General features: G+C 36.8%; 1 protein-coding gene across 9 annotated transcripts in view; it reads left to right on the top strand.

The window, feature by feature from the left end:
- The window catches only part of CARF (calcium responsive transcription factor), a 58,749-nt gene extending 42,450 nt beyond the window's left edge, over positions 1–16,299 (top strand). For 4 of the 9 annotated variants that reach the window (XR_009221444.1, XR_009221450.1, XR_009221446.1 and 1 more), the window contains 2 exons: positions 912–1,089; positions 3,449–4,598. Coding sequence is in view for 1 of the 9 variants with exons in the window: in XM_058549637.1 (XP_058405620.1) it covers positions 912–1,030 (119 nt within the window). In the remaining 8 variants the exon portion in view is untranslated. The other 5 variants (XR_009221448.1, XR_009221447.1, XR_009221449.1 and 2 more) reach the window with 5 other exon arrangements.
- The last annotated feature ends 6,350 nt before the right edge of the window (positions 16,300–22,649 follow it).

Below are 22,649 nucleotides of genomic sequence, written 5' to 3' on the forward strand. Positions count from 1 at the left end.
CACTTGCCAGTTCACAATAGTGATGCTGGTATGCTACATTTAGATTAATTTGGTCATAAGTACTTTGAAATCAAAATGGTAAGTGCATTCTGAAATGTTTCAGAGAAGCAAACACATGGTTCATGCAGCTAAGTCAGAGCTATCATTTAAAATGTGGCATATTTTTTCTAAAGTTCTTATGTAGTAAAGTTTCTTTACAGAGGGAACACTTTCCTTGATATTTGACCACATGTGGAAACCATACGGGAATGCTAACACATCTGTGAATTTGTAATACATATGTCTGCTGTTTGCAAAACAAATCATTTTCTTTTTTTTTTTAATAATTATTTATTTATTTTCCCCCCCGAAGCCCCAGCAGATAGTTGTATGTCATAGCTGCACATCCTTCTAGTTGCTGTATGTGGGACACGGCCTCAGCATGGCCGGAGAAGCGGTACGTCGGTGCGCGATCCGAACCCGGGCTGCCAGCAGCAGAGCACGCCCACTTAACCGCTAAGCCACGGGGCCGGCCCAAAACAAATCATTTTCAAATAATGGGAAGCTTCCTAACTTTTATTCACACGTATTTTTAAAGACAGTTAAGTTTAAGTATGAGATATTTCTCATCATTTTATCAAATTATGAACTGCTTTTTTGTCAAGGTATCTTTAGAAGGAATAACTTTATAGTTTTCTTGATCTCTTCTTTTTTTTCTTACTAGAAGCATACTGAAGGAATTTAATATGAATGACCGTTAAGATGTCAGAAGCACTGAGTTCTCAAATATACTGACTGCTTTTCCAAATTACTTGATTCTTTTTCTAAACTACTGTTTTTTGCTTTGCTTCTAATTAATATAATTTCTAAAGATTCTAATGTTACAAATTATATTAACCTTTAGAGTTTTTCTTTTATGTTTGGTTTTAAAGTTGAAGAAAATCCAGAAGGTACCATTTCTATGAACCAAGTTAAGCAAGAACCCAAAGAACCAGCGTTGTCTATGGAAGCGAAAAAAAATTTGGACTATAAGAAATTATCTACTACATGAACTACTGAAGCTTTTCAGAATTTACAACTCTTGTGACTTCTGATGTCATAGAAAAGAAGGTGAATATTGTCAAAGTGCGGCGTTGTGATATATGGACTGAAGACTGGTTCGATGAGCAGCTTTGTTTTAAAACTGATATGTTTGTTGCCAATTCCATGTTTTTACCTTAAGAGATATTTTACTCCCTTTATCTTGTATAGTTCTTATGCTTTTTGATTATCTAATAAGGCCAGTATTTCAAAAGATCATCTGAACTTATCCATGGTGATATAGTGTGAACACAGTTATCTAACTCATCCCCTGGAAATAGCCAGTTTGGGTTCTTAAAAGACAAAAAACAACAATAACAGTGTGTGAGTGTATGTGTGTGTGTGTGATGACATTTTTTTAAGTTCTAAAAGAACTTATTCAATCTTTCAAATTGTGAAGAAATTTTTTAAATTGGCAGACGAGTGAGAGAATATTTGTTGTCTGTCTCATTTGGAAAGATAAAACAGTAGACTCTACCTTACAACACGAAGCCCAGCGGTCACATCTGTGGAAACTGTGTGGTTGCGTTTTAGCTTCTTCCCTTCTAATTTTTATACTCATAACTAGGAACCAATAGCATACTAATGGTCATCCAGTAGAAATTTGAAGTGTCTTGATAAGTACTGATAATTTTAACTTGAATTAATCAGATAAGCAACAGAAATAAATGTATATTGCAAGGATTTATGCAGTATTGTAGGCAAAACACTACTTATGGGTAGATAGATGTAGAAATTGAGAGAATTCAGAAACAATAATACAATTCTCTGGTGTTTACAGATAATTTGGGGAGCTTTTTGATATCAGCAGAGGATTTTTTCCCCTATTTTGTATTGAAGATTTAGCTCTGGTTAGAAAGGAATTTGAATTGTATTTATTTTTCTATGCCAGAGTTGTTACTGAATCGATGGAATTAGAATTTATAGTATTTCAAGGTAAGTATTTATAGTTTAAAATTTAGTTCATATTTAAAACTTTAAAACAACTAATGTGTTATATTTGCTTGTTGAGTAAGCATATTTACTTCAAATACTGAATAGGTACTAATCAGTATATTCATTATAAGCTTCTGTTTTCTGGAAGGTTGGTAAACTAGAAATGTCAATTATAACTGTCAGGAAATCAACTTAAAGACTTTTTTCCCCCAGAGACCATTTGTGGGTATATTTAAAATGTTATTTAAAAATAATGATTTTAAATGGATATTAATGTTTAATATTCAAAGCATGCGGAAAATAATATGAAATTTAACCTTACTACTTTACATGAATATGAGTCATGTTTGGCTTTTCTAAATCCAGTCTCTCATTCTTAATTCACTTTAATTATTTCAGGTACATGACATGTATCTAAGTATAAAGCACTGTTATATTAGAAGTGGGTGGAATTCTAAAATTCTGTTCTCTTTAGATTTATATCCTATTTAATATAAAATTTATTATTTATACCTCTATTTAATACAAAGTTAATATTCCGTTACCTATGTGATTTTTAGTAAGAATTGCTTTTCTTTTGCCTAAGCATTGAAAATATTTGATGTCAGCATTTATAGAGGCAGGCTGTCAAATCTGATTATGTTCTGCTAAGTTAAACACAACTCTTAGTTACCTCAACCCCAGATTTCTCTTAAGTCTATGTATGCTTAAAAGGAGTAAGTCCAAATCTATTTATAGTTTAGTGTTGCATTATGGGTAATATTCTTTCATTTGTTATTTATAGTTTTGTTTTTTTTGTGTGAGGAAGATCGACCCTGAGCTAACGTCTGCCAGTTCTCCTCTTTTTTTTAATGAGGAAGACTGGCCCTGGGCTAACATCCATGCCCTTCCTCTACTTTATATGGGACTCCACTACAGCATGGCTTGCCAAGCAGCGTGTTGGTGTGCGCCCGGGATCCGAACCCGCGAACCCTGGGCCGCCGCAGCGGAGCGCGTGCACACTTAACTGCTTGCGCCACCAGGCCAGCCCCTGTTATTTATAGTTTTTATGGAAACTTTTTCAAGATTTTAAATAATAGATCTTCACCTTTCAATAATGGTAATAGTTTATTATTAAATATTTCACCAGTTGAAATATTTATGTCTTTTGGAGACATTCCTTTCTGTTTTGATGTTGAGTTGCTAAGGAGAAATGCTTGTTAAGATACAAACTCTAGTCACTTACCTATGAGGATGAGAGATGTCAGAGGATTCAGACTTTGGCACTTGATCAATAACAAAACATAGTTTAAAAACATTTCTCTTGCTGCTTTCTCTGTGAATGTCTCTTCTGATACTGTTTTTTATTATGAGGACAGAAAGTTACAGTGCATCCTCCCCACAAACAAAAAACAAAAGAAAGAAAAGAACATGAAGGTTTAAATCCCTAATTGTATACTCTTTTGGTTTTTAGGTAGAAACTGGAACTATCAATATTTTCATGTAAGTATTTCAATGAGTAGCCCTTTAAAAATGATTTCTAAATTAGTTTTTAAAAATTCGTTTGTCCTCTAAATGCATGTTCAGTCTCAGTATGTCAGTATTGTATTTTAAAGGTGCTTAGCATTGCTTTTTAAAAAGTATGTTTACATATTTTAAATATTCAATTTTTTTTAAATGCACAGGGTATTAAATACAAGTGCATAAAATTTTTAGTATCTATATTTGGCATTCTCCTAACAGCTCTACAGCAAAGTTTGACATTTGCTCTTTTGTGTCATGTATTACAAGGCATAATATCTGTAGTGGTAAGGTAGACTTTCAAAATAAACAGTTAGAAATTCATAATCACAGCTGAGCCTGTTTCCTCATTGTGGTTTTCATGTTCCAAGCCTCCAAGGGAACTTTATATGTACTATGGTGAATTACAGATAAACATCGCCATGTAGGCCTTTCCCTCGATAGTAATTTTCTGTGTAAGCGGTTATCATAATTAAAAGAAAAAGCTTTTATGTTTTATACAAGGTAAATGTTTTCTAAAAGTCACAAAAGCGATAGAAAACAGATTTTGGGATCTGGTCCTGCATTAGAGTTTTTAATTTTGAGGCCCACCAGCTTGTGTTTCATCTTTATATCCTGTTAAAATACATACTTAATCATGTGAGTGTGAGAAAGATGTTTAATTTGTACCAGATTTATAAAGAAGTTTAAAAATGTGTGTATATATATTGTAATGTAATGTATAGTGTCCTTGTTATAATGTAATTTTTTCATTAAAAAAATCCTGTGTTATTTTTTTCTTAAACTTAGTAGTTTTCTTTTTATGCTTTTCCTGGAGATAGTGGTAGTTTTGTTTATCTCGACTATGCTGAATAAACACTTAATACCTGAGAATTTTGGCTAGAGATTTATGTTCAATTTGGAAGCTGCAAGTTTTTAAGCATAGCTACCAGTAACTCCGGTTATCATCACATTTGGGGATATATATGCATTTACTACTCTCAACTCAGCCAGCCATCTTCAAGTACAGCTTTATATTTTAGGAGTAATGATGGAAGTATGTGATTTTAAAAGGAGGGATCATTAATTTTTTTCCCTCTTTGCTTTTTTTGCTTCATTCCACTCTGCCTATTTTTCAAGACCGTAGAAAATCTTACTTTCTCAGGAAGGCGGACTGCATTGACTCTTCCCAATCAGCTGATTTAGGCTTTAGACATCTTAAATGATATATTGTTTTGACATCTAAACATTTGTAATTCTACTTAATTAACTTAGTCATAATGGCAAAGCCTTACTATTCTTTTGCCACATACATATTAGCTATGAATTCTGTTGTTAGATAATACAAATATTCATTGCCGACTGAATTCTTAAAACTTCAGGAATAAAAAAATTTAAAACTTCAGAATTTAAAAAATCTCACTTATTAATGGATGCAAAATTGATTCATAAGAAAAATAAGTTGGTTAATATGGAAAACCTTTGAGAATGTGATATGGATATAAGAGTACAGGAGATATGTTGTTTAAGGGTACAAACTTGCAACTAGTGTATATATATATATGTGTGTGTGTGTGTGTATATATATATATACATAGTGTATATATAGTGTATATAGTGAATATATATATATCCTGGAATAAGATCTCCAGGCATAAATCCTGGAGATCTAATATACAGCATAATAGTTACAGTCAACAATACTGTATTATAAATTTCAAAGTTGCTCAGAGGGTAGATCTTAATTTTTCTCACTCAGAAAAGAATAATTATGTGACGTGATAGATACATTAGCTAATGCTACAGTGGTAACTAAAGTGCAATATATAAATTATCAAATCAACATGTTGTACAGCTTAAATTTACACAATGTTCTATGTCAATTATATCTCAATTAAAAAAAAAAGAATTCTAAAACCAGAGGACAGAGTGGGAGTCAGATACCAGCAGAATTTTTATTTTTAAATATCTTTGTTGAGGTATAATTGATGTACAATAAACTGCACATATTTAAAGTGTACAATTTGGTAAGGTTTGATATGTGTATACATCTATGAAACTATCTCCATAGTCAAGATAATGAACATATCCATCACCCTCAAAAGATTCCTCTTGCCCCTTGGTAATCCATCGCACTTCTCCCTGCCTCCCATCCTCACCCCACCCTCCCCAGACAACTACTGATCTGCTTTCTGTACTAGAGATCAATCTGTTTTGTCTACAAGTTTGTATAAATGAAATCCTATAGAATGAACCTTTTTTTATCTGAGTTTTGTCATTCAGCATAGTTATTTTGAGATTCATCTATGTCACAGGATGTATGAATAGTTCATTCATTTTTACTGCTGAGTAGTACTCCATTTTATGAATATACCGTAATTTGTTTATCCATTCACCTGTTGATGAACATTTGAGTTGTTTACATTCTTGGTATTACAAATAAAGCTGCTATGAACATTTGTGTAAAAGTCTTTGTACAGACATATGCTTTCATTCCTCTTGGGTAAATAGCTAGGAGTGGAATGGCTGGGTCATATGGTAGGTATGTATTTAACTTTTTAAGAAACTCTCAGGGCTGGCCAGGTGGCCTAGCAGTTAAGTTTGCGCACTCCGGTTTGGTGGCCCGGGGTTTGCAGGTTCAGATCCCAGGCGCGGACTGACGCACCGCTTATCAAGCTATGCTGTGGCAGCATCCCATATAAAGTAGATAAAGATGGGCACAGAGGTTAGCCCAGAGCCAGACTTCCTCAGCAAAAGAGAGGAGGATTGGCAAGAGATGTTAGCTCAGGGCTAATCTTCCTCAGAAAAAATAAAAATAAGAAACTCTCAAATGATTTTCCAAAGTGGTTGTACCATTTTACATTCTTATCAGCAGTATATGAGAGTTTCAGGTGCTCTATATCCTAGTCAACACTTGGTATTGACAGGCTTTTAAATTTTAGACATTGTATTAGGTGTGTAGTAGCAGCTCATTGTGGTTTTAATTTTCTATTTCTCTAATGACCAACACTGTTGAGCATCTTTTCATGTGTTATTTACCATCTGTATATCTTCTTTAATGAAGTGTCTGTCTGAATCTTTCAGCCACTTTTTAAATGAATTATTGTTATTATATAGAGGTTTAAAAAAGTATTCTAGATACAAGTCCATTATTAGAAATGCAGTTTACAAATATATTCACCTGATCTGTAGCTTATCTTTTCACTCTCTTAACAGAATCTTTCAAAGGGCAGAAGTTCTTAATTTTGATGAAGTCCAATTTATCTTTTTTATTTCCTTTATGGATCATATTTTTGTGTTGTATCTAAGAGATCTTTGCCTAACCCAAGGTTGGATTTTCTCCTGTTTTCTTCTAGAAGTTTTATAACTTTAGATTTACATTTAGGTCCATGATCCATTTTGAGTTAATTTTTGTATACATAGTACAAGGTATAGATTGACTTATTTTTCTTTGCATATGAACATCCAATTGTTCTGGCACCATTTTTTTTAAAAGACTATACTTTCTCCATTGAATTGATGAAAAATCCATTAATCATATATAGGTGAGTCAGTTTCTGGACTCTCTGTTCTCTTCCATTGATCTATTGTCTATCTCAGTGGTCTCAACTGGAACAATTTTGCCCCCAGGGGACATTGGGAAAGTCTGGAGACAGTTTTAGTTTTCACAGCTGGGGAGGTACTACTGGTTTCTGGCAGATAGAAGCCCGAGATGCTGCTCAACATCGTACAATGCATAGGACAGCCCCCACAGCAAAGAATTATCTGGCCCAGAATGTCAATAGTACCGAGATTGATAAACTCTGTCTATCTTGATGTCAATACCACGCTGACTTGATTACTGTGCTTTATAATTATAAGTCTTGAAGTCAGGTAGTATAAGTCCTTGAATCTTCTACTTGTTTCAACTTTGTTTTGGCTATTCTAAGTCCTTGGTTTTTTCATGTGAATTTTAGAATCACCGTATCAATTTCTTAAAAAAGAAAAAAAAGGCTGATGGCATTTTGACTAGGTTTATGTAGAATATATAGATCAATTTGAGGGTAATTGAAATTTAAATATTCTTTGATTTTTCTCTGCAATGTTTTATAGTTTTCAGTGTACAGATCTCACATATCTTTTGTCAAATTTATCACTAGGAACTTAAAAATGGCATTGTTTTTTAATTTCAATTTCTGATTTTTGTGTTATTATATAGAAATACAGTTTTTTTTTATATGAATCATATCTTACAACCTTGTTAAACTCACTTACTAGTTCTAATAGCTTTTTGGTAAATTTTATCAAATTTTCTACATAGATAATCATGTTTTACATTCCCTTTTCAAATCTGGATGCCTTTTATTTATTTTTCTCAACTATTACACTGGCTAGAACCTAAAGTACAATTTTGATTTGAAGTGGTTAGAGTGGACATCCTTGTCTTGTTTCTGATCTTAGGGAGAAAGCATTTAGTCTTTCACCGTTGAGTGTGATCTTAACCATAGGTTTTGCATATGTCCTTTATCAAATTGAGGGAGATTCCTCCTGTTCTTAGCTTGCTGAGAGTTTTTGAGGAATGGATATTTGATTTTGTCAAGAGCTTTTTCTGCATATGTTGAGATGATCATTCAGTTTTTCCTTTTTGGTCTCTCAATATGGTAAGAGACTTCGATTGAATTTCAAAGAGTAAAACAGCCTTTCATCCTTGCATTCCTAGAATGAATCATACTTGTTCATCAGGATGCATTATCCTGTTTTATGTATTGTTGAGTTTCAGTTACATTTAATGTTATTATTGATATGGTTGGGTTTAAGGTTTCCATCTTGCTGTTTGTTTTCTATTTATCTCATCTGTTCTTTGTTCCCCTTTTCTTCTTTTTCTGCCACCTTTTGGTACAATTGAGCTTTTTTTGTGATTCAGTTTTACCTCCTTTACTAATTAGCTGTAACTCTTGTTATTTTAATGATTACTTTAGTATTTATACTGTACATCTGTAACTATCACAGTCTACCTTCAAGTACTATTCCACCATTTCACGTACAGGGTAAGAATCTTACAAGAATATACTTCCATTTTCCCCTTCTTGCCTTCGTGCTATTTGTTGTCATACATTTTATTTCTGTCTATCTTATAAACCCCACAATACATTGTTATTATTTATACTTTAAACAATCAGTTATCTTGTAAAGATATTTAAATAATAAAAAAATCTTTCTATTTACACCCATAGTTATTATTGCCAGTGTTCTTCATTTCTTTGTGTAGATTCTCCTCCCCCTTACTCTCTATCAGAGATTCCAATTATATATATATTGGACTGCTTAAAGTTACCCCATATCTCACTGATGCTCTGTTCTTTTTTTCCCATCTCTTTTCTCTCTCTGTTCATTTTGTATAGTTTATATTGCTGTGTCTTCAAATTTACTGATATTTTCTTCTGCAATGTCTAATCTGTTGTTAATCCTAGATTAACTTGGTGTTATTAATAATCCAGTGTATTTCTCAACACAAACATTGTAGTTTTCATATTAATAAGTTTAATTTGGGAATGTTTTGTATCTTCTATTTCTCTACTTGACATCTTTAATCTTTCCTCTAGCTTCTTGAACATATGGAATGCAGCTGTAAAACTATTTTAATATCCTTGTCTACTAGTTCTAGCATCTTTTATTTTTTTGAGGTGATTTCAGTTGACTGATTTTCTATTCATTATTCTGATGTATTTTCCTGCTTCTTTGATTCCTGGTAACTTTTGATTGGCTCTCACACATAACTTTTACCTTGTTGGGTGCTGGATATTTTTGTATTGCTATAAATATTCTTGAGTTTTCTTCTAGGACACAGTTAAGTTTCTTGGAAAGAGTTTGTTCCCTTAACATCTTGCTTTGGACCAGAGCAGCACTTAACCTAGTGTTTAATTTTGTCCCACCATTGAGGCAAAACCCTTCTGAGGGGCTGGCCCAGTGGTATAGTGGTTAAGTACTTGCGCTCCGCTTCAGTGGCCCAGGGTTTGCTGATTTTGATCCCAGGCGCGGACCTATGCACCACTCATCAAGCCATGCTGAGGCGGCATCCCACATAGAGCAACTAGAGGGATATATAACTATGACATACAACTATCTACTGGGCCTTTGGGGAGAAAAAAAAAAAAGGAAAAAAGGAGGAAGATTGGCGACAGATGTTAGCTCAGGGCAATCTTAAAAAAAAAAAAAAACCTCTTCTGAGTTCTCTACATTGTGATTTTGAATTAATGAGGTTTTCCACTCTAGCTGGTGAGAATAGGCTGTCTTTAGGTCCCATGTGAACCTCAAGGGTTGTTCCCTCAAATCCTTTCAGGTTGTTCTTTCCCTAGCCTCAAGTAGTTTCCTTATACTCAGGCACTGAACAGTAAGTACTCTGTTAAATGTTAGAGAGTGACCTTCTGCAGATCTCTGGAGTTTTCTATCTGTGTAGGTCTCTCTTCTCCAGTACTTTGTCCTGCAAACTCTAGCTGCTTTGACCTTCCTGGATTTCAAGTTCTATCTCCTCTACTCAGAGAGACTCTGCCTGCATTCCCCATCCATGTGACAAAGGCTGGCAACTCTCTTCGGGTGGTAATTTGGGATAATGAAGGCCTCATCTCATTTGGTTTCCATCTCTCAGGGATTACTGTCCTCTGTTGCATGATGTCCAATTGTGTGTGTGTGTGTGTGTGAGGAAGATTAGCCCTGAACTAACATCCGATGCCAATCCTCCTCTTTTTTGCAGAGGAAGATTGGCCCTGAGCTAACATCCGTGCCCATCTTCCTCTACTCTATATGGGACGCTGCCACAGCATGGTGTGACAAGTGGTGTGTAGGTGTGCGCCCAAGATCAGAACCCGCAAACCCCAGGCCGCCGAAGCGGAGTGCGTGTGCTTAATCGCTTGAGCCACCTGGCTGGCCCTGTCCAATGTTTTGAGAATCATTGTTTCATATATTTTATAGTTGTTTCAGGCAGGAGGATAAATCTGGTCACTTTTACTCCATCTTGACTAGATGTGGAGGTTCTCTGGACAGCTTAACATAATGTCACATTTGGATTTCTGCACGAGCAGTAGAGTTGGGAGATGAAGTGGGAGGTTGTAAGAGAAGTGCAAGGATAGATTATGAGGTAGAATAGGGTACAACAAATCTGAGCAAGACAAGAATGTATATCATTGTGAGATTTAGGGTATATGATTGTTCTAAAGTAATTCCCAAGAACTACATGATTGTGTAGAGACCACCTTTGATGGTATCGTTTTCCATCCCCACTGTCATGGTTTCATCAATCATAATGACTCAGCCTTCTGTGTCCCATCACTAACAGGGTTAGACTCCAGGCAGGATACCAAAACAAATGACTTAAAGTTTGCCTTAAAGGAACTTAGTGTCTATTAAATGAGATTTATAACTTTATACAAGATAGAAAATGAGTTTGATAATAGGAATATAGATAAAATTATGTGAGAATTCAGAGGAAAAAGACATTACTTCCAAGGAACAGAACTTTGTTTTGTTTTGTTTTGTTTTGGTAAGGAAGATTGGCACTGAGCTAACATCCATTGCCAATTGTCCTCTTTTTGCTGAGGAAGACTAGCCCTGAGCTAACATCTGTGCCCATCTTCCTCTATTTTGTGTATGGGACACCTACCACAGCTTGGCCTGATGAGTGGTGTGTAGGTCTGTGCCCGGGATTTGAATCTGTGAACCCTGGGTCGCTGAAGTGGAGCATGTGAACTTAACCGCTACACTACGAGGCCAGCCCCCAGAACTGACATTTTAATGTGCACTGGACATTGTACTTGGTGCTTCATATTGTTTGGTTAAAGTACTTGACTTTGCCTGGCATGAGGTAAGTGGTTTCTTATTATTATAGCTTGGACTTGTGGTTAAGAGCATGTGCTCTGAAGTCAGACAGCTAGGATTTGAATCCTGCTTCCTTTTTATTAGCTATGTAACTTTGGACAAGTTACTTAGACTTTCAGTTCCTCATATTTTTTATTGAGGGAATAGGCATAGTAGCTACCTAACTGAATTGTTATGAGGATTTAATGAGTTAATTCACGTTAAGATCTTAGACGGAATCTGATACATGGCGCTCAATATATGTTAGTTTTTATAATTAATTAAATTAATAATGAACTTTAAAATCCTGAAAGGTAAGCATTATCCTTATTTTCAAGATGGTGTATCTGTTAGGGAGCACCTTTGGCTGCTTGCAGCAGAGACACGGCTTAACCAAATAAAGAGATCTTTTTTTTTTTTTTTTATGAAACCAAGTCCAAGGGCAGTCTGACCAGGGCTGGTGTGGTGATTCCAAGTTGCCATCAGGAACCCAGACTCCTTGAATCTTTTCATATACCCGTCTCTAACGTGTGACTTGCTTCTACATGCTTGTTACCTTTTTGCCCGTGATGGTTACTCCACCTCCAGCACTCGTCCGAGTTCAGACGGGAAGAGCACAAGGGGCAAAAGGCCTGTGCCGAGTGAGTGAGCTGAACGTCCTTCTCAGGAGACCCAGCGGCAGCTTGCACTGGATCTCGTTGGTTAGCACTGCTGTGTGACCCCCCTAGTTACAAGGGATGCTGGGAAACGTAGTTCTTTTTGTAATCTGGGCACATTACCACCCCAAGAAAAACTGTGTTTTAGTAAGAGAAAGAGACAGAATTCTTTAAATATCCTTTAGGCCACTACTGGTGTCTCCCACAAATGGGAGAACTGAAATTCAGAAATTCGATACCTTGCCTGAGTTTGTTACACAGCTGTTAAGTAACAAAGCTCATATTGGTACCAAGGTCTGGCCAGTACCGATCCCCATTCCTTTTGCTACACAATCCAGAAAAGCAGTGATCTTTTCATGATGGGATCTTTGAGTTGGATCTTTCGTGACAGGATGTGAACATGAGATTAAAATGCAGAGGTATGGAATTCAAGGAGCAAGTAGAAGGAATTATATGGCACATTTGGGGGTACTGGTAAGCTCATTTTGGTGAGAACATTAGGATTCAGTGATGAAGCTGGAGAAAAGACTGGAAAGATAAGAGAGGTTAAATGGTAGAAATTCTAGAAGGCCAGGCTAAGAATTTTACATTTTGCTTAGCATGTGTTAGATTAAAATCTTATTAAAATGATCTATTAAAGGAGTCCATTGAATCAAAAAATGTACCTAAAATCTGGGTGAAAAATAAAGCTTCACAGATTTCTGAAGGGTAGGTATGATGTCCAAATGGAGGTGATAGAATAATTTATTGATTACCATAATAAAATTGTATAACAGTTTTATGGCTGTGACTATGGCAGCTATAATTGCTTTTAGAAACTCGTGGGTTTTTTACATTTATATGCTACAAGGACACTGTAAAATCTTAAAGATGGACATTCACTCATTCAACAAAACAGACTTGTTTCCTGCCCTTTTGGAACTTACATTCCACTAGAGGGAGACAGACAATAAATAATAAACATAATAAATGAGTATATATAAGCATAATAAATAAGTATAGTACTTATATGTAAGCATATTATATGTACTTATATGTATTATTATATGTACATTATATACTTTTATGTGTTAGGTTGATAAGTGATATGGAACACAAGTGGAGCAGACAGAGGGAAATAGGGGTTCAGTGTGGAGAGAGTTGCAATTCCACATAGAGCAATCAGAGCAGGCCTCATTGAGAAGGTGCATGTAAGCAAATCCTGGAAGGGAGTAAGAGAGTTAGTCATGCAGATACCAGGCATAGTAGTGCAGGAAGAGGGAGCTGCAAGATTGAGAAGTGCCCCTATGCCTGAAGGTCAGCAAGAAGGCTAATTGTGGCTGGAGTGGAGTGAGCAAGTGAGAGAGTACTGGGAAATGAGGTCAGAGAGGTAACGGGGAGTCAGATCATGTAGGGTCTTATAAACCATTATAAAGACTTTGGCTTTTACTCTGTGGAAATGGGAAGCCATTGCTGAGTTTTGAGCAGAGAAATGACAACATCATAAGACTTACCCTTTAAAAGGATCACTTTGGCCATTGTGTTAAGAATAAATTTTATAGTCTATCTCTCTCCCCTGACTAGATTATAAAGTGCGGGGGCAGGGATCTTTGTCTATTTTTGTTCATTGATGTATCACAGTGGTAGATGCTTAGAAAATATTTTTGAATGAATGACCATTCACTCAAGATTTTTAGAGTGTCCTTGTAGAAAACAAATGGAAAACAACTTAAAGAGAGATAGGAAAGTTGTTGAGGGGAGAGAATTGCTGAAGAAATATCTTTGAGTAGGAGAAAGGGGATGGGAACTAATGCCCAACTAAAGGGTTTGACTTTAGATAGGAGCGTAGATACCTCATCTGTGGATAGCTGACAAGGCAGACTACATCGGTAAAGGTGCTAGGAGGTGGGTACAAGTGATAGTCTGTGGAAATTCTCTTCTGATAGCTTCAGTTTTCTCAGTGAGATAAGAAGCAGGGCCTTAGGTGAGTGTTTAAGATGAGTTTGTGGGGAAACTGCTGGGGAATTGAGGAAAAAGTAAGAGTAAGTAAAAAGTAAAAGTAAAAGAGTAAGTAGACGAGGAAAGTGTAATATTATTAATGGGCCTACTTGATTAAGAGTTCATTTGAGGTTCATGTTCATAAATTGAAAATCAGATTAGTCAGTGTTTTTGTATGTTTTTCTCCAATCATTATCAACAGTGACAGAGTGTTCATTGAGAACCAGACACTGTGTTACCTGCTGGCTATAAGAAAAATTAACAAAACCTGATCCTAGCTCTACGGGGACTCACAGTGTAGGGGCAGACAGTTACACAATCAACCAGCTGTCATATAGTGTGAAAAGTACTATCAATTCAAACACAGGAAAAAACATTTTGAATCAAAGAAGTTGTTCCACACCGGTGAAGAATTCAGGTTGTGGAAGGAATAGCAGAAGATGAGTCTAAGAAGCCAGATGATCGTGAAAGAATCACTCCCAAACTCTCATCTCCTTGTGTCCAATCAAAAACTATTCTGTGCAAACTTTGCCTAATCCCAATCAGATCCCCTGCTTTAAAACTCACCTTAAACCAGATCCCAAAACTCATAAATGTTGCATCTCTCATTTCCCCTGTGAGACACTGCTGAGGCTCTCAAGATAGTATTCTCCTTTACTGCAGTAAGCAAAAAAAACTCAGTTTTGCTTTATCAACAGGTTATTTTGGAGATATTTTAAAGGAGCCAGCATTTGATGATCTAGGAGGTCCCATCAAACTCTGGTCACCTTGGAAACAGCCTGGTTTCCTGAGGCCCTTTGAGCTCCTGCACAGGGTCTTTCCAGTGACAATGGTGAGGTAAGTTCATATGGGGTTTGAGCTCTGATTTCTTATTTATTCATTAAACACTCCAAATGATAAGTTTAGTTTATTTGGTTTGAGAGTGGTATTTAGGAATAGGAAACTCTTTTTAGGGGGCCGGCCCAGTGGCGCAAGTGGTTAAGTGCGCATGCTCTGCTTCGGCGGCCTGGGGGTTTGTGGGTTCGGATCCCAGGTGCGGACATAGGCACTGCTCATCAAGCCATGCTGTGGTGGCGTCCCACATACAAAGTAGAGGAAGACTGGCACAGATGTTAGCCCAGGGTGAATCTTCCTCAAGTAAAAAGAGGAAGATTGGCAACAGATGTTAGCTCAGGGCCAATCTTCCTCACCAAAAAAAAAAAAAAGTTCTCTTAACTTTCTAAAGGATATAAGAATTATTTCAAATTATAATGATTACTTTGAAGAACTTTTGATATGAACAAAATTGTTCCTTTTGGTAGGCACTTCAAAGCAAAAAGGAAGCAAATATCACAGACATACTTTTGTCTAAATTTTAAGGCATATATTCAAAGGACTGTGAAATTGCTTCTTTAAGATTCCTTGGCAAAGGCAAGAGAAAAATGTAAAAATTTTAAAACTATCTCTTTTGGATCCCTTCAAATCCAATTTAAATATAATGCCCTTTATTCTTCTATTCCACTTCCTTACCCTATGTTCCTCCATTTCCCTCTGTCCCATCTCTCCTTCTGACTTTTTCTCCTTCCTTTAAAAACACCTCATAAGGAGATGGTCTTGTTGGTCTAAAAGAGAAAGATCACTTTGTTTACTATGAGACACCCCTCTCATTTCCATACTTCAACTGTTAATAATTACTAGTTTTTTAATCATATTAATTAATCGAATTGTCAAGGGCCTGAGTTAATTTTTAAACCAGCTGTAATGACTTTCTCTCTTTCTCTCTCTCTCCCCTGCTTTCTCCTCCCCTCCCTCTCTTGTGTGCTTGTATGTCAAAATAGGTTTTCCTGCATCTAAACTTTCCCCTCTCTTTAAATAAGGAAAGATTATTCATCTTTTATAATGATAATTTTGTATTTGACTAAAGCTGGCTCCTTCTCATTTTTTCTTTCTATTACTCTTCTCCTTTTCCTCCCTAGGGAAACTTTAAAGATTAATTGATGAAAATAATTATTCTGTCATTATGTGCTCAATCTAGGAATATCTAATTAAGAATTTCTGAATCGAAAGCAAAATAATTAAATTGTTTTGTGTTTCTTTTTCTTTAAAATTACTTTCAGGAGATATTTCTGGTTAAAACTACAGGAAAAGAAGAAAAGGCCTTCGTTCTAAGGTGAAGGGCTTTGAAAGAGGATATAAAGAGTTTTTATAGGGCCAGCCCTGTGGCTTGGCGGTTGAGTGCGTGCGCTCCGCTGCTGGCGGCCCGGTTCGGATCCCGGGTGCGCACCGACGCACCGCTTCTCCGGCCATGCTGGGGCCACATCCCACATGCAGCAGCTGGAGGGATAGTTATGACATACAACTATCTACTGGGGCTTTGGGGGGAAAATAAATAAATAAGAGTTTTTATAATTTCATTTATGAATACAAAGCTTATATATTATATATAAAATGTTCATAAAATATTCCTGATAAATGGATGAATCATTGGACAAATTAGAATGAGTTAATCATATTGGTTTAAAGAATTGAAAACAATTATCTTCTTCCTGACTTTAATATATGAATTAATGCCAACATGATATTCTACTTTATACAAGAATATAGAACATCTCATAATTTAAACTTCTTATATTCTTTGCGCTCATTTTATGGGACAAACAAGTTATCATTATTACCATTATTTCTACAAATTAAGATTACAAAAATTTAGAATCATGATTAACTAGATAAAATTGTAATGATGAGTATTTTAAAAAGGTTTATAATCTTATGATATTTCTATAATATCAAAATTCTAAAGAAGTTTATATTTAACTAAAATTGTAATTTCTAGATTTTTAGCTGACTTAAAGACCTTAGACAAATGTTAAACTGAGTTTATGGATACATAATCTTTGAATACTTGGACAAAATGTAAAGAAAAAAATGAGAGACAAAACATTTGCCACTGAACAGTTGTATTTTATTGTTATTCTTATACACTTAAAAATAGATATAGATTTAGAGGATGTGAAAGTACCTTTGGATTTTGCTATATACATAGCCTTCTCAAAATTTATAAAGATGATATGAAAGGCATGCTCATTAGAAAAATAGCTAAACAGTTTCTGGTTTTCTGTCTTCTAGTTTTATCTGGGAGAAAAAAAAAGTTGGTCACCTAGGTTAAGTGGAGCAATTAAGACCATATTTAGTATAATTACAGAGAGATATGAATATGTATGCAAAATGATTGATACGGTTTGTTCCTTAAAGAAATTGTTGCACTTAAAATGGTAAATTCATGGAATGCTGAAGTGGCCTGCTAAAAGCAGAGCTGTAGCATTAACTCAGAGACGACATTCTAAAAGGATGGGTGCCATCCTTGAAGATGTAGTTTATGCATCAAATCAGAGACCTCTGCGTGGTGCTGTGTTCCCAACAGGAAGAATACGTGGGTCCAGGAACCAAGGGGCAGAAGCAGGAGTGGCCCCATTGACCATCATTCCCAGTGACACACTGGGAGATTTTATGCTTCTCATCCCTTTAACTCTGGGCTCTGCGGGGTTGGAGGTCCTGGTCCCCAAAGGGAGCATATTCTTGCCAGGAGGAACACAAAGTTTTTACTGAATTACAAGATATGGCTGCTGTCAGTGCACTTTGAAGTCCTTATATCCAGGCACTAGCAGGTAAGAAGAGGCATCAGCGTTCTGGCAGGGGTAATCGACCCTGATCAGCAGGAGGAGGTAGAGCAGGGACACGTGGAACCCAGATGAGCCATTTGGGGACCTTTTGGTACTCCCAGGTCTCATTGTAACTGTGAATGGATACATGCAGCAACATCAACCTGAGAACAGTATGATTGCTCGGACCCTTCAGGAGTTAAGATTTGAGGCACACCACCAGGAAGCCACCAAGACCTGATGAGGGGAGGGTGAGGGAAATTAGAACAGCTAGTGAAAGAGGGAGAGCATGAGTACTGGTTATAACCCCAAAGATCAACTGCAGTGTCAGAGGACACTTCTGAGTTTCCCCTCAGGAACATAGGCCCACAAGAATCATGGAAGACGTGCACCCTGAACCTGTGGGAAGAGAGACATCTGGTCAGCGCAAGGGGTGAGCTGTGGCAGCTATGAAAATGAGCCACTCAGAGCTCTTGCTGCAGGTGGACTCATTGACAGATGGCCCCAGCTGCGTGCTCTGACTCTACTGTGGTGCTTCTGCAGAAGCTGTGCTTCTCACAGGCTGCTCCCAGCCAATGGTGAGCATGGCAAAGGCCCTAGGACAGGCCCATTTCTGAGAGAAGGAGGACTCTTTGATGAGTAACTTTGGCTCGAGCTTCCCCCATCAGACTTGCAGACTTGATCCAATACCAATCAGGTCCTTGTGTTGAAAAACTCAACTTCAGCTAGACCCCAAAAACCTCATAAATATCTCTCCTTGCCCTTTCCCCCTCAGAGACACTCCTACGATCTGTCAAGGTAGTATTCTTCCTACTGTAGTAAGCAGAAAACTTAGTTTTGCTCTATCAACAGGTTATTTTGGTTGGTGGTATTTTCAAGGAGTTGGCATTCAACAGACGAAAAGCAGCAATCATTCAAAAAGAGCTTCAAAGATAGAAGGAACAGTAAATGCAAAGGTGGATTTGGGAGGTGGGAAAGAAGTGTTAAAGGGCAGAAAGAAGACCTGTGTGGCAAAAGCTTAGAGAGCAATAGAGAAGATGGTATGAGATGAGGTCAGGGAGGTACAGAAGGCCTTGGAGTCCATGGTAATCATAGGGTCAATTTCATTCTTTTTGTGTGTGTGTGAGGAAGATCAGCCCTGAGCTAACATCCATACCAATCCTCCTCTTTTTGCTGAGGAAGACTGGCCCTGAGCTAACATCTATTGCCAATCCTCCTCCTTTTTTTCCTTTTTTCTCCCCAAAGCCCCAGTAGATAGTTGTATGTCGTAGTTGCACATCCTTCTAGTCGCTGTATGTGGGACGCTGCCTCAGCATGGCCAGACAAGCGGTGCATCGGTGTGCGCCCGGGATCCGAACCCGGGCCGCCAGTAGCGGAGCATGTGCACTTAACCACTAAGCAAGGGGGCCAGCCCCAATTTCATTCTAAGTACAACAAAAACCATTAGAGGATTTTAAGTGGAGAAGTGATATACTTTGGTTTATGTGTTGTAGGAGAATGTGTTGTAGGGGGACATGAATAGAAATGGTTGGAGCAAGTAGGAGGTTATTGCAATTGCACAGGTGAGACCTTGGGTGATTTGGAACCAGAGTGATAGTGATACAGGAGGCAAAGAGAAATGGACAAATTCAGGATATATTTTGGAGATAAAATCATCAGGACTTGCTGATTGATTGGCTGTTGGGAGTGGGAGTGAGGATAGTGTGTGAAAGAACGGAGGAATGAAGAGTGACGCCAGGGTTTTAGTCTTGAGCTACTGTATCAATGGTAGTGAGTTTTACTGCTTTGAGGAATACTGATGGGGATGAATAGATTCAGAAGAGAAAAGCAAGAGCTCTCTTTTGGACCTGATTAATTTGACTTCCAAATGGAAATGTTAAGTAGGCCCTTAGAAATAAAGTCTAGAGGTCAGGACTAGAGATAAACATTTTTGTGATTTATCAACATATGGATGGTATTTAAAACTAGAGAACAGAGAGATCACCTGAGAAGATAATATAGATAAAGAAGAGAAGAATCTCCAGGATCTAGCCCTGGGGCCCCCCAAAATGTAGGTTAACTAGAGCAGGAAAGATGGCTAAGAAGTTAAAAGGAACACCAAGAATGCTTCAAACTGGTCAGTTGAGTCCACTTTGGACCCTATGAGGGAATGTAGGGGCAGGAAGTACCTCAAATTAGATTAGTTCCTAATTGAAACAATCTCTTCAGTCCCTTAGCCAACAAATACATATTGAGTGTATTATAAACAGGGGTCTGCAAGAAACATTACAATATAAGGTAACTCCGGTCTAGATGCCTCTTACTATACCATATTCACATATAACACTCCCTTGCAAGTGAGGGGCATCAGATTTCTGGGCTTGGTGACCAAAATATTTTGGAAAAGTCTGACTTTCTGCTTTCTTGTCTTTTTTTTAAACCAACTACCTTAAACTATCAATTTTTTATTATCTTTTTAATATTCAATTTTAGATTTAATAAACTATTAAACTTTTTCACTTATTTTGCTTTTACCTAAAATATTGTTAGATGGAATTATAAATTCTGGCTTTAAAAAGATGATTAGAATTATGTAAATATATTAACTGTCTTAAGATCTTTCTTCTCTTTTTAGATCTGATTAACATTTGAGCATACATTGTAATATTTTGATATCAGAATTGTATTCATCAAAAATATGGATGTATTTAGACCTTCAAGAAGAATTTAACCAAAGCATATAGGCAAAAATAAAACAAAACAAAAACATCTACCTTGTAGTAGCTATAAAATAATATGTGGCTTTCAGAGTAGAAGACTTCTGTATCAGTTGCATAATAGTAATTCTTTATGCATGAGGTCTTTTTATTTCCATGGAAACACTGAGATCATTTTAATTTTTAATTACACTAGAGTTTACGGTTCCGTAGATTTTAACTCTGTAGCAGTAAGCACAGAAGCTAGGGCTTTACCCATTTCCACTGTAAAAACTATAAAGGAAGAAAAGATGGTTTAAAATGATCCTGAATTTCATTTAGTTACAACCTTTAGCTGTATGTTGATTATTTCTAATTTCTCCTGCTCTGCAATTTTATATCCAGTTAATTCTTCTACTTTTGTCTATACCCTTTGGCTAAAAGTATTTTCACAGGAAGTAAACTACAATAGAAAACTCAGCAAGGGATGCTGGTAGGATAAGTAGTGTGTGAGAAATGTGCAACTGCCGTAAAGTGATAGACGGAGCAGAGAACCAGTTCTGCCACTTACTTAGCTGAGTCACCTTGGGTGAACCACTTCATTTCTCTGGCCCTCAGTTTCTTCATCTGCAACTTGAGAGAGCGAGGGCGAATGACAGAATTCAAAATATGTTGGCTCTACGGAGCCTATGACTTGTGGAAACTGTCCACATGGGCCCCCAGTGTTGATGGTACTTCTCGTGACTTGGTATCTGTCAGCAGGGACTGGATGTAGATCAGTAACAAAAAGCTATGGAATGAAATAAATTATTTACTAAATGGGTCTAATGCAGATTTTACAGCTAGAAAGTCTTTTCTTTCTTTTCTCTTTCTGTATCATTAAATTTTCGGATTTATAAGTGTTACAGGTTCTGTTCCTGTTTGATGATGGTAATTTTCAGAATGCAAAGGGGAAAGGGCAAGGAACTGACATTTATTGAATATCTACTATATATTATGCATTGTTTTCACATAATTATCTTTCAATCTTTCTAGCAGTCCTGTAAACTGCCATTACTGTTCTCACTATATAAATAAGAAATTGAGACTCAAAAGAGGATAATTCTGCCCAGTGCCAGTCAACATTTGAAGATACAAATTAAAATATCACTTTGAATTTTTACTGTGAACTGAAATTTAGCTTCTTTCCCATGTATATTTGCTAGTTGTCTTTATCAGTAGTTTCCTACCTATTGGCTGAGATCCCTGAGGGGTTGTAGATTAATTGGAGAGGGATCTGAGAATCTAATACTGTCTCTAAACAAATAAATAATATGAGTTGCATGTATACATATGATTATTTGTTCAACTGCATTAATAATAATATGCATTAATTGAAAGTATTACTCATTTCATGGCGTTTGCTTTATTTTATTCAAAGAGTGTCTAAGTCAGACACTCATAACATTCTTAGACCTAGAACAGACCTTGGAAATCCTATCCCATGCTTTTCTTTTTAAACAGATGAGTAAATTTGGCTCAGAGGGGATAAATAATTTTCCCAGAGTCATACAGTTAATGTCAGTTTTTTTTTGTGGGTTTTTTTTTTGGCAAGGAAGATTGTCACTGAGCTAACATCTGTGCTAGTCTTCCTCTATTTTGCATGTGGGACGCCACCATAGCGTAGCTCCATGAGCGCTGTGTAGGTCTGTGCCCCGGATCCGAACCCTCAAACCCAGGCTGCTGAAGCGGAGCACACGAAGTTAACCACTACACCACCAGGCCAGCCCATAGTGTCATGTTTAGAGCTATAACCTTTAAAAGGTTCAGTCCTGTATCCATGAATTAAAATATTTTTATTGTATTGAGTTAGGTTTCTATCAGGAAACCAAAGATTAAACGGACAGCTGATTGAAACATTGCTTTAAAATGCCACTGAGTAAATTTAATTTAAAAAATAATAAAAATTATTAAAATAAGAAGCTCTCATTGAGGAGACTTGAAAAAGATAGAAAAATAATTATATTTAAAACCAAGTTGGGGCCGGCCCCGTGGCTTGGCGGTTAAGTGTGCGTGCTCCACTACTGGCGGCCCGGGTTCGGATCCCGGGCGCGCACCGACGCACCGCTTCTCCGGCCATGCTGAGGCGGCGTCCCACATGCAGCAACTAGAAGGATGTGCAACTATGACGTACAACTATCTACTGGGGCTTTGGGGGAAAAAAAAAACGGAGGAGGATTGGCAATAGATGTTAGCTCAGAGCCGGTCTTCCTCAGCAAAAAGAGGAGGATTAGCACGGATGTTAGCTCAGGGCTGATCTTCCTCACAAAAAAAAAAAAAAAAAAAAAAAACAAGTAATTTGTCTTCTTTAAACATGATTTGGATCGTATGCAGTTATAAATCCTGCTTTTTTTAACTGA

This window comes from Diceros bicornis, chromosome 10, assembly GCF_020826845.1.
Source record: "Diceros bicornis minor isolate mBicDic1 chromosome 10, mDicBic1.mat.cur, whole genome shotgun sequence".
In the NCBI taxonomy this organism is placed as follows: Eukaryota; Metazoa; Chordata; class Mammalia; order Perissodactyla; family Rhinocerotidae; genus Diceros; species Diceros bicornis.